Source organism: Prionailurus viverrinus, chromosome B1, assembly GCF_022837055.1.
Source record: "Prionailurus viverrinus isolate Anna chromosome B1, UM_Priviv_1.0, whole genome shotgun sequence".
NCBI classification, from domain to species: Eukaryota; Metazoa; Chordata; class Mammalia; order Carnivora; family Felidae; genus Prionailurus; species Prionailurus viverrinus.
This window is the reverse complement of record NC_062564.1, coordinates 117,138,875-117,151,652: the sequence shown is the minus strand read 5'-3', so window position 1 is coordinate 117,151,652 and position 12,778 is coordinate 117,138,875. Positions and strand designations below refer to the sequence as shown.

Here is a 12,778-nt window from a genome sequence, read left to right as displayed (position 1 = left end):
TGTCTCCCTCTCTCTCTGCCCCTCCCCCGTTCATGCTCTGTCTCTCTCTGTCCCAAAAATAAATAAACGTTGAAAAAAAAATTAAAAAAAAAAAAAGAAGTTTTCTTTTAGGGGCACCTGAGTGGCTCAGCCGGTTAAGAGTCTGACTTTAGCTCAGGTCATGATCTCATGGTTCTTGAGTTTGAGCCCCGTGTGGGACCCTGTGCTGACAGCTCAAGCCTGGAGCCTGCTTCAGATTCTGTGTCTCCCTCTTTCTCTGCCCCTCCCCTATTCACATTCAGTCTCTCTCAAAAATAAACATTAAAAAAATTTTTTTATAAAAAGTTTTCCTTTATACTCCTTTATCATTCATTTTCCTTTATAACTCATCTAATTTTTAACTAATGATAGTTGATAGTGACCTAGTGTTTATCATATGGCAATTAGGATCTTCCTGTAAATTTACAGATTAGTGTTTAACAATAGCTTATACTTTCAAACAAGCCCTCTTAGGAATGGCTATGTGGAATTATTTTTAAGTTTACATTAAGAAAATAGGAGAAAAAATTTCAGACATGACATAAAAGTCTTTTTGAAAACAGTTCTTATTCTAATAGAAGAAAGTGTACTAGTTCATGTTAGAGAATAAACCTTTTCTGATAAAATTCCATCATCTAATACCATAATGTATCAGGAGCTCTAACGAGCCTTGTGGTACATTTTCCTTTGATCTGCAGTATTTGGGACCAGAATTTGAGCAACAATCATTTATCAAGTTCTGTTTACATTAGACAACTGAGAACAGTAAACCCATACTGTGTCCTAGCCACTGGCCGTGTTACACACAATATACTATGCTCTGAAAATAACGCATATAATTAAAAACTCAGATTCAAAACAGTTAGGGCTATGATGGATCATAGCCAAGTTCCAAACTCTATAGGTCAAGTGGGAGGGCGACTATGATTAGTTTCTTATTCAGCCACAAACATTCCTGTGGTATGGAGTAATTAATTAAATGCTGGGTTGTGGAGGGTAGGGTGGGTATGTAGAATAACACATACTTAGACAAAGATAACTTTCATCCTGTGACAGGTCATGAATATAGGTGCCAGAGATCACAAGAGTCAGATGGTGACTTGGCAGTTTTTCCTGCAAATTGGAAATGAGTACTCTCTCTTTTTAAAAAACTGCTTGTACACATAATACATCTAGTAAAGATGTTAAAAAAAAGTTTGAGGTGTTTTAAGGCCCCCTTTACTACAACTCCTACACTGCTTTTTACTTCACAAAACCTTTGAAAACCTATGAGAACAGGAACTCTACAGGGCAGGTTTTAGCTGAGTGGTCTTTTAAAGTAAGTTATCCTCCATCTATGCTATGCAGAGCCATACAGAAGAGTTTTCACTGTTACTTGTAAGCCTTGTATTATGTCTAGTGTGTTCAAGCCACATTAATATCTAAAATGTTTCCTTATAATCTGCTATAAACCCACAGAGCAAAACATTTGCTGACAAGAAGGCAAAGAATAAGCCAGAAAGAAAGCCAAGTTTAACCATGCTTATGGTTCTAACAAGACCAAGAAAGAATTCCTTGCATTTTTGGAACTCATAAAAGAGATTCACTTCCCATTCTTTGCCAAAATGTTAAAAATGTTATAAAGAGGTCTGACACATTTTCTGACAGGTAAGAGATTTCATTCAAAGTGGTTTAAAAGTTTCACATTAATGAAACACATTAATGAAGAACTAGGTAGATATTATCTAGAGCCAGAGAAGTTTACTATGGGGACAACACATGCTGAATTGCTTATTTTCAGGTCACCTGGTCCATTTTGAGCACTCTTTCCATGGGATGAGAGTGTGGAAGCCTCACATTACCACAGTACAAACTAACTTCCAACCTAACATCCAAAGACCAAATAACACCTTGGCCACCAGGGGAGTGTAAGTAAACCTAAGTGGACTATTATCTTATTTAAAAAATAGCTGCAATGGCATGCTTTCTTATTATAAATATAATCAATTTTAGTTGATAACAGATTTTAATATTTTAAATTTAATCCTTACCTGTCATGTGTAGAAAGTATCGGACACTCTGACTGTTCAGTCATAGAATCTCCATAAAGATCATCTCTTGTCTAGGTTTCTGAATCAACTGTTATTCAGAAATATATGTTTTGCTCTTTTCTATTTTTTTATTTTGTTTTGTCTTCCTTTGTTTTGTTTTGCAGGAAAGAATAATAGCAATAATAGCAAACATGGCTTATTATTGCCACTGGCTCTTGTGTTCTCAGATGAATATTTCTTTTGATGACAAAAGAAGAGCACTGATTTTATGCCAAGAATATAACGTTTTTAAGGGAAAGACAAGCTGTTCCTAATATTTTCCAAAGGGTTGACAAAACAGAGTGAAATGCAAAGATTCTTTCAATTTCTTTCTTAGATAACTTTTTGAATGGGATACACTGGCAGGGATGAAATTTTGGTGGTTTTATAACCACAAAATATAATCTGGATGGATAAAGTCTATGAGTTTCAGTGACAACACAACAATATGATGTTTACAGTTTTTCTCAAGGACTCACTAAAGGTAGAGAAACACCTACTGGAATTTCATTTTGTTCTTGTCCATGTTGTTGGCCATTTTCTAGTCTGGCAGCCACCACTAGTTCTAGAGCTGGATTTCACTACCTTCCTTCCCCAGAGAGGAGAAACAAGTAACCCCATAACACATCACAGCATGCTACTCTGCTGTTATCATTCTCTGTAAACATTATAATTTACTTCTAGGAAAGAGGTGGATGCATAATGGTATTTTGTCCAGGAGAGATACATGAGACTTTCACCTTAGGTTGGGAGTGGGATAGTGTGAGTAATGGTTGCTGTACTAAAACAAACCATAAATTTTCTCTTAGGTAATATTTGATTAATATTAAAAATCAAAATTTCCTTTAAATCTGAGAAATCTGATCAAGGATATAACAATGTTCCTTCCTGTGGGTTCATTTAATCCATAATTTGGCTGATGGACTTCTCTCTGCCTCCCCCTATTGATCTGAGTAGTTACTGCCTTAATTCTCAGATTTATTCAGGAGCTCTCTGAGATTAATTCAGCACATTTTGGTTTCGGAAGAGGTATCTTTTATGGTGCTTTCTGTACAGATCATGTTGGCATTTTTCTTCTATGCCCAGGAAATCGAATTTCAGTTTAGCAATCGAAGATACAGTTTCTCATGTAAATTTAAAAAGATGATTATCTCTGCAGTGAGAATAATGAGACCTTTCCATCTTTTTCATTTCAAATGTTACACAAAGCTGAATCGACTTTACCCTTGTTTTGATAGGTAGTGGGAGGTCTTCCTACTCCCATTAACCCTACCAACACTTGTAGTCTGCATCTGTTTGGCTTGTCAGATTGAACTCAGCCACACAGCAGCAAGGATCAGCACAAAATCCAACCTACCCTTGGAGCATTAGTACACAGTTTAGAGACTCAGGATTCCACTTCGCTCACTTGAGACCACCTGACATTCCTTGATGCTGACACATTCGTTCTCAGAATATCTGGAAGTGCTTGATTTTATAATAGCTCACTGCTTTATTTAACCTGTAGCGTAAGGTGAATTAAAGATTACCTGACAAGTGAGATTCAGTAGGATTCGGTACGGAGAGCCTCTATGTGGTACCCAATTAAACTAAGGTCTTTGTAGTCCTCCTTTTTTGCTCTGCTCATGGGAAAACCAGTGTTTTAGCTAGGCAAGAAATGGCAGATACTAAAGGTTTCGTGGCGTATTTAATGTGGAAGCTAGGCCAGATACAAAAAGGCTTATGAAGTGGTAATGACAAAGAAACCAATAAATTGCTGATCAATTGTAATTATAGGAAATAGTTAATGAATACATAAATAAAACAGGATCATTTATCTTCCAATTACAGTTATTTAGGTATGCAAATAAGCTGTAATAGATCTGTTTTGCCTTCTCCTATGTCATTGTAGACAATATATTCAATATACTTGGGCATTATGGAGTAAATCCTTCATATTTGTATTACAAAAGACACTCCACTTCTAATTTGTATGTCAAATGGGTGGTTTTAATACTGTCATTGACTAGACAAGTGGCTCATTTTTATTTTCTTGCAGTTGCCCAATGATATTTTGCTACTTGTTAAATTAAACATTGAGAGCACTTTTCTTTATTGAGCTATATATACTCTATTTCATTTAATATTTTCATTTGTTGGGTTTTCAGTCTAGCTCTTTGACTAGATCTTAATAGAAGATGTAAAACTAGAAAAATTACAGTCAGTGCCTACTTTTGTAAATAAAGAATTCCCTAGTCCAAATATGGGTTTGACATAAAAATCATCAACATTTATAAAGATAATTTGTAACTGTACTAACTAGAATTGGTACCTCTGCTTTCTTTTCATAGCATTCAACTGTGGCTTTCTTAATCTTTTCAAAATAGGACTCTGCCAGCTGCTAGCTGCAGTACACTCATTTCAACTTAGAAGATAACCTGTTACTGGCTTGGAAATCACTGTTTTTTGTGTTTTTGATTTTTAAAAAAATATTCACAAGGGAAAAAGATGAGACTTGATCAGAAGGGCTCTTATGAAAGAATGTCTACTATGACCAAAAACTGTAGGCCTCAGATGAACTGTGGGCAGTAGGGTAGTCTGAACACATCAAACTCTAGAACTTTTTAAAAATTGCTATTTTAACAATTTTAGGTGTACAATAAGTGGCATTAAGTACATTCACAATGGTGTAAACTGTTACCAGTAGTTATTTCTAATTTTTTTTTATCATCCCAAATAGAAACTCTGTATCAAGAAAAACTCTCCTTCTCCCCTCTGTCAGCCCTTAGTAACACTAATTTACTTTCTGTTTCCATGAATTTGCCTATTCTAGATAGTTCATTTAAGTGGAATCACAGAATATTTGTCTTTTGCATTTGCCTTATTTCAATGTAGCAAGATGTTTTCAAGGTGCATCCATGTTGTAGCATGTATCAGAACTTCGTTCCTTTTTAAGGCTGAATAATATTACACTGTACGTATACACCACATTTTGTCTCTTCATTCATCTGTTGATAGACACTTGGGTTGTTTCTACCTTTTGGCTATTCTAAAGAGTGGTAATATAATCACCGGCATACAAGTATGTATCTGTTGGATGCTTGTTTTCAATTTTTTTGGCTATTTACATAAGAGTGGAATTGCTGGTCATAGTGTAATACTAAGATTATGGTTTGAAAGAATTGCCAAACTGTTAAACAGAAGTTGCACCATTTTGCATTCCTGCCAGGCTTGTTTCTCCATATCCTTGCCAACAGTTGGGTGTGAATTGGTATCTCACTGTGGTTTTGATTTGCATTTCATTAAAGACTAATGATGTCAAGTATGTTTTCATGTGTTTATTGGCCATTTGTATATCTTCTTCACCCCTAGAGCCAAAGGGACTGGAGGCTGGAAAAAGAAAGTAGTTAGAGAAGGCTTCCTGGAGAGAAGTGTTAACCTTCAATAGAGGGATACAGCAAACCTGAGAATTTTTGAAGAAGAATACAGGGGGATAAACATCCTTGACTCTTCCCCTCTTATAACTTGTCAGAACTCCCCATTAGCTCAACAGCTGGAAGCCAGAGAACATGGAAGCCAGTCTCCTACAACAGACAGCAGGGTGAATAAGGGTGGAGAGTGGAATTAGAATGAAAGGTGGAACAAATGGAAGCTATCCAGCACAACCATGGATACATAGAATTCCAGTAAAGAGACTTTAAATTGAGATGCTTCCAACTTACTTGGTAGTGGGAAGGAAGCATTAGTAAAGTCATACAGATCTGTACAGCAGGTTAAAAGATGATGGAACAGCATACGCAAATAAATACTTAAAGTTATTTTTAGCCCCGTGGGGAGAAAAGTTATTAAGATCCATCTCTATACAAATACTTAAATCATATCTCAAAAATAATTTCCTGATGTTGGACTGAAGCACTAATACTGACCATAGAATTTGTTCAGTCATTGTTGTCTATAAGCATTAATGACCACAGAGTTTGAAGATGAAGGATTTATTCATGATAGTATCTGGTCTCTGATAAACAAGACATTGGCTAATTTATTCATAATGTGATGGCTCTTCATTTACATATTCATAATGTGATGGCTGTACTATTACATATTTTTTAAAATGTTTATTTATGTATTTTGAGAGAGGATTACACATGCCAGCACAGAAAGAGGGAGAAAGAGAATCCCAAGCAGTCTCCATGATGTCAGACAGCTGTGCTGACAGCTCAGAGCCTGGAGCCTGCTTTGGATTCTGCCTCCCTCTCTCTCTGCCCCACCCCCACTTGCGATCTGTCTCTCTCTCTCAAAAATGAATAAACACTGAAAAAAATTTAGAAACAAACAAGCAAATAAACAAACAAAGATCCAATGGCAGCATTCAGACTCAAAAGCCTTAAGAACTCACTGAGTTAAGGGCATGGCCTATAGAGTAACATGGACTCATGTTTCAATCCTGGCTCTGAGACAGGCAAATTAAAACTGAGTCTAAGTTTTTCTCATATGTGAAATGTGTAGAATAATGTCTCCCTCATAGAATTGTTGTGAAGGATGAAATAACGTATAAACAGTATTTACTACTTACAAAGACCAATAATTAGGATTATTATCATTGTAAAGATTTCTTCTTATGGCTATCACTTAGAATCCAGAAATATGTGCTTTTCAATAGTATTTCTGTGGCTTGAATGTACTGATAGTCATTGCAATTGAAAATTGATATTTTTCATTGGAGTGATGTCACAATGTAGATTAATGTAGCAGCAGCAGTATTATGGTAGTAATAATAATATTTATTATAATTATATTATATATATTATATTATAATTATAATAATTATTATCATTTAACAACTTACATAAAAATAATTTAGATACCATGACTTTAGTTCTAAAATGTTCTCATTTACTTAAAACTGCACATTTGTCATTTAGTATACTGACTTTCTCTGAAATAGGTGTATTTAAATTGTTCCCTGTTAGATGTCAGATATAATAATATAAAAGAGGAAGTGAGTGATATATGACATAATTAATATCCACTTAGATCCTTCTTTAATATGGTCAGTTAAGCTTCATCATCAAGGACGACCTTCATTTAGTGTTAAAAACCAATGTTACTGTTAGCCCTGTAACTTCTGAGACAAGGATGCTTAAAATGGCTTATGACCAAAAGTTTCAAAGTTCTCATCTGACTACCCTTCTAGATTACTCAGTATATAGAGACACTAAGGAATGTACATATTAGAGGGGAATATTTTATCTCCACTGCTCATTTATTTGAGAAGGAAATTTTTCTAAGTATATTCCTAACTTTGCTTTTGTCCCTCTATTCACTCCGTCCAGGGTAGTGATTTATTTGATTGGCAAATTTGGGAAGGCTCTGTCTTGCCCTTCTTCCTTTTGGGAATAAGTTACCTGCAGGGATCAAACTACCTCTGCCACTTTTCCAGGAGCAGATCCTTCCCTCCCTTTAGAAAGAGGGCCTGTCTTGGCTCGATGTTGCCCCCATCTAGATATGTTCACCAATTCTGGGGGATTTGTGAGCAAGCCCATTTGTTCTCATATAACCTATATTCTCTAACTTGTGTTTTATAAAAAATAACGGTGATATTTTTGATCTCCATATGCTACTCTTTGTTTTATTTTCTTTTTATTTTCTTTTTTCTTTAATTTTTTTTTTAACGTTTATTTATTTTTGAGACAGAGACAGAGCATGAACGGAGGAGGGGCAGAGAGAGAGAGAGGGAGACACAGAATCGGAAGCAGGCCCCAGGCTCTGAGCCATCAGCCCAGAGCCCAACGCGGGGCTTGAACTCACGGACTGCGAGATCGTGACCTGAGCTGAAGTCGGATGCTTAACCGACTGAGCCACCCAGGCGCCCCTCTTTGTTTTATTTTCAATCTGCTTAGAACATAGGGGAGAGGGAGACATTTTATTTTTTCATATACTCCTCATATCTAAAAGTGGATATCCTTCCGGAATTCTCTATCATCAAAAAAGCTTTGAGCCTATAATAAATCAAAACTCAAATCCAAAAAATTCTATTATGATCAGTTTTCAGAGCCTCCAATCAAGCCCCAGTGTGCTCCTCCAATGAAAGGAATTGAAGCTATTTTCTATGCAATTTCAGAAAGAAGTTCAAAAACAAAACAACAAAAAACCCCTTAGGCTATCATTTGTATCTTTCTAAGTTTACTATTGATCTTAATGCTGCACAATGAGGGAAAAGCATTAATTCTTTTACCAGGAAGAGGTAGACAAACTCTTCTACAGACAGATATGCAAAGCTTGTTTGCTTTACGACCAACTCCTGAAGAAACATACTTTTAGACAAACTATTATAAGACACAGTTGGATAACACAGCATTATGTTCATGTGACATTTCTGAGTCCACTTACCTCTGCTGTGTGCTTTGCCACCTGCCCCACGATGACAATGACCTTCCCTTTGAAGCTCTGGAGCACAGAAGTGAAAGGGCCCTGGGTAAGCTCTCCATCTGCAGTGAACGCAGCACTGAATGGAATGTTGATGCTGCCTGAAATATGACCCCGAATAAAACTGAGAAGGAAAGTTAAGGAAAACACTTATTTGTGTGTAGACTTGAGTGTGGGAGGGAAACTCACAGAGGTAATTGATCCACAGGAGATAGTACGTTAAAGTTAAATGCAAATGGAGACCAGACTTAAAAATTCCAAGCGGACAAAACTTGTTTAGTCATACAAGGAAAGTTTAGCTTATTTTGCAAGACAAGTGAGGCTAACTTAACCTAGGACACTTCTTGCTTATGCCTCTGAAAATCATAAGCAAAATTTAAATTTTTCCCCCAATTGTTATGTGACCCCAACCAATTCCCTCTCATTTAAGAAAATTCTAATATTGTAACCAAACTGAAAACTAAGCAGTCACTACCTCCACATTGTATAAGCTGCTTTGTAACAATATGCCCTGAGCCTCACTCTATGTTTTGTTTGAGTGCTCCTGATTTATAGTCTGTCTTTTTGGTATGTGCACAATAAACTTTTGCTAATTGCTATTTCAGTGATTCATTGGTTTTACTTCTGTTTTTTTCCTTCTTCTCACCTGAACTTCTGACAGTTCTAAACATCTTGAACGCTCAAGATGTTGAATGTGTATTTTATCTAAATGAAGGTACCACTAAGAAAAACAAACAAAAACGCTAAATGTGAAAATAGAACGGAAAAAAGAAAGGAAAAACATGAGTCAAAAATTAAAGCAGACTTTCCTGATTGAATGAAGTATTGTAAGTCATCAGGATGTAGCAAATCAATGGCAATCACATGGGTTGCATAATAGTGACGGCTTTCAGTTTATTACTACTACCATGATTATTGTATAGCTCTGAAAGTAAACTGGATATTCTAAGATCTAACTTGATACTGCAAAGCCTATCTACTTTGGGCAAGTGATTGCTAAATGGGATTCTGTTTAGAATTGTTAGGTGATTAGCACTGCTTGGAAACACTTCTGTCGTCGGCTATTTCTCAAGTAAACTTCAATGACATTTCCATTCTTTCCAATTTTATGTTCTCTAAAGGCATAATGTGTTATTATATTTGTACTTTAGAAGGGTTCTTCTGGTTTCATTGTGTTTTACCTTTAATTTGGCAACTAAAAGCATATGTTAGTTTAAAATATTTAGTAATATCATATGATCTTAAAGAAAAAGATATATGCCTCTAACTAAAGCATAGTATATTTCAAGAAGTGGTAGATGGTGAAGTCAGAGAGGCAAATTAAATAATAATTATGAACTTAGTCCTCTGACCATTCTCAAAGTATTTAAATTTCTGTTAGAAATGTGAGATTCCTTTTTATGTTATTATTTGTTACCTGTCAATACTGCCTGCTCCTGTCACTAAATGCCATGAGTTTAACATATTGTGCTTCTTGGACTCTCTAGATTTGTTCTAAAGCTTTTATAGGGGCGCCTAGGTGGCTCAGTTGATTACGCGTCTGACTTTGGCTCAGGTAATGCTCTTGCGGTTCATGGTTTCCAGCCCCTTATTGGGTTCTCTGCTGTCAGCATATAGCCAGCTTTGGATCCTCTGTCTCCCTCTCTCTGCCCGCCCCCCCCATAAATAAACATTAAGAAAATTAAAAAAAATACAAATAAAGGCCCATATATCTTTAAAAAAAGATAAAAAAGAAAATATATGTTCCCAAAAGTAATTTAAAAGTACAATTAAAAAGATGATTCCTAGGGTGTCTGGTTGGCTCAGTCAATAGAGCATGCAATGCTTGACCTTGGGTCATGAGTTTGAGCCCCACCTTAGGAGCAGAGATTACTTAAAAATAAAATGTTCTGAAAAAAAAAGTATGATTCTTCATATAGAGTCTATAGAGGAAGACACTCCCAAATAACTCTCCAAATAAACATAAAATAACTGTCAAAACTGCTCTGAAAGAGACATATATGATACTCTGATAGGACATATCAACTTGGGGAAGATAGGGAAGGTTTTCACGGAGAAAGCAAATGACACTGAGTTAGAATTGAAGAATTAACAAAAGTTAATTATCCAAGGGGATGGAATGGAGGTGGGACAGGGTGGTGGAAGGGACACATGTTTCACGCAGAAATGTTAGGCTGATAGAGGGTAGGCACATGGCCAATAAGGAGAAAGAAAGGAAGGCCAGTGCCAGCAGAATTTAGAGATCAACGCATAGCAGGAGGTAAGGTGAGCTTGGAAGCGGATGCAGAGGCCAGGCTGAGCAGGCCCTTGTAGGTCACGTTGATAATGCTAGTCTTTATCCTAGAGCATTGAAAATCAGTATTTTAAACAGAGAAGTAACAAATCACATTTGTACTTTGGCAACGAAGTGGAGAAAGGCTAGAAGAGTGAATGTGAAGACTGGTTTATAAGAAGTCCAGGCAATGTCTTCCCTCCCTTAACAATCACTGAAGATGACCATGGAGGGATGTTTATGTGCTCACAGAGGCATTTCCCCTACACTTCCACTTTAGAGATGTCTTAAAAAATGGAATAGTCACAAAGTTTTAAAAGGTTATGCTACAAGCAACTAATATTCCACCCCCCCAACTCAACTAGTGATCACTGTAGAAGGGGAAAATTATAATTATTTACTGACATGACAGTGTCTCAATTGCTCCAGTTTGTAGGTTCATCTTTAGACTCCACTTCTTCCTTTCTCTCTCATTCAACGTTGAGAGGAGAAATTGAGGCTCCTACTCTCAAGAGTGATGGTAAAGACTGATCATGTGTCTTACATTCAAAATTTTTTAGTCAGTTGCTGCTTCATCGTTTTTTTCTTTAAAGAAAACATTTGGCATTAATAATGAAGGAAAGAATTATAAAAAAAGTTTTGAAAAATAAAAAGAGAGGGAAAGTAAACATTAGTACCCCGTGTACACTGTTTAGTTCGAGGCTTGTAGGATGGACAAAGAATGTATAATCATGGGCGGATCACCCTGGATTTCATCGGCACTAGGTTCTCAAACATTTATAATTACTCAATACTCTCAGCTGCAGTTTTTATGAATAGCCACGGCTTTGTTCTCAGCATATAATTACTCTGATAGTACTTTTGTCTTCACTTAGGACATACCTTAGCATGGAATTTTCTGATGCCACAAACCAAGAACCTAACAACTCAAATATTCTCAGCAAATGATTCTACATCTGCCATTCTGAGTCAGTTGCCAGAGAGAGTTTCTGTGTTTATCAAACAGCCCTTATCAACTGTGAACATTTTTTTTTCTTTCTGGTGTTTATAAAGTAGCAAAACCAATATAAGCCGATCCTAGTCAAGTACTGTAGTAGACATATTTGGGGGGCTTGCTCGCCTCCCACTTTCTTGTTTGAAAGAGCCCCAACTACTGCTCCTCAGAAAGGGTGAGCCTAGATCGCTGTGGTTGTATCAGATGATCCTTCCATAATCATGACTGACAGTACAGAAGGGAAGGGGAGGGTGAAGGTAGATATCTGATGCAGGCTGAGCCAATCAGATCCTCTCCCTTGAAAGTCAGAAATAAAAGATAAAAGACAATGCTTAGACTGTGTTAAGCTTTACAGTGTAAGTTACATTTGAGGGTCTTCTATAAAAATCTGTCAGTCACATATTAGAAAATTAGTGATTCTAAAAATAAAGTTTATTTTACAGGATAAATTCTATAAATATTTGGCTTGAAAAAGTACTCATCTGTACTCAAATAGCCAATATCTAAAATCTGTATCTAAAATCATACAGAAACACCTAGATGATTTTGTGAATTTAGTATCACCACCAATTTATTCCGTGCTTTTGAAGATTTCAGTCCAGGGGTACCTGGGTGGTTCAGTCGGTTGAGTATCTGACTTCGGCTCAGGTCATGATCTCAGGGTTCGTGGGTTCAAGCCCTGCACTGGACTCTGTGCTGACAGCTCAGAGCCTGGAACCTGCTTCAGAATCTGTGTCTCCCTCTCTCTCTGCCCCTCCCCTGCTCACACTCTCTCTGTCTCTCTCTCTCAAAAATAAACATTAAAAAAAAAAAATTCAGCCCAAATTGCCTTTTAGTCACTAGAAGTAAGTCATAAACTTGTTATTATCCTAGTGTTTTCTGTTGGTTGTGCTTTATAGTTTGATTTTTTAAAAAATCCATATTAAATGTTAAAATGCTTTAAAATATGATGGCAGCAGAGACTTTCTGGAAAGAAGAAAATTATAATCCAAAATGCAAAGCTATTCCAAATCTTTTCCA

The 12,778-nt window shown here is 36.4% G+C and overlaps 1 protein-coding gene across 2 annotated transcripts in view; it reads right to left on the bottom strand.

Annotated features, from left to right (window-relative positions):
- Positions 1-12,778, bottom strand: part of TBCK (TBC1 domain containing kinase) — a 221,112-nt gene that overhangs the window by 13,918 nt on the left and 194,416 nt on the right. For both annotated transcript variants that reach the window (XM_047855062.1, XM_047855064.1), the window contains one exon: positions 8,457-8,616. In XM_047855062.1, coding sequence (XP_047711018.1) covers positions 8,457-8,616 — 160 coding nt within the window. The remainder of the gene's footprint in view (positions 1-8,456; positions 8,617-12,778) is intronic.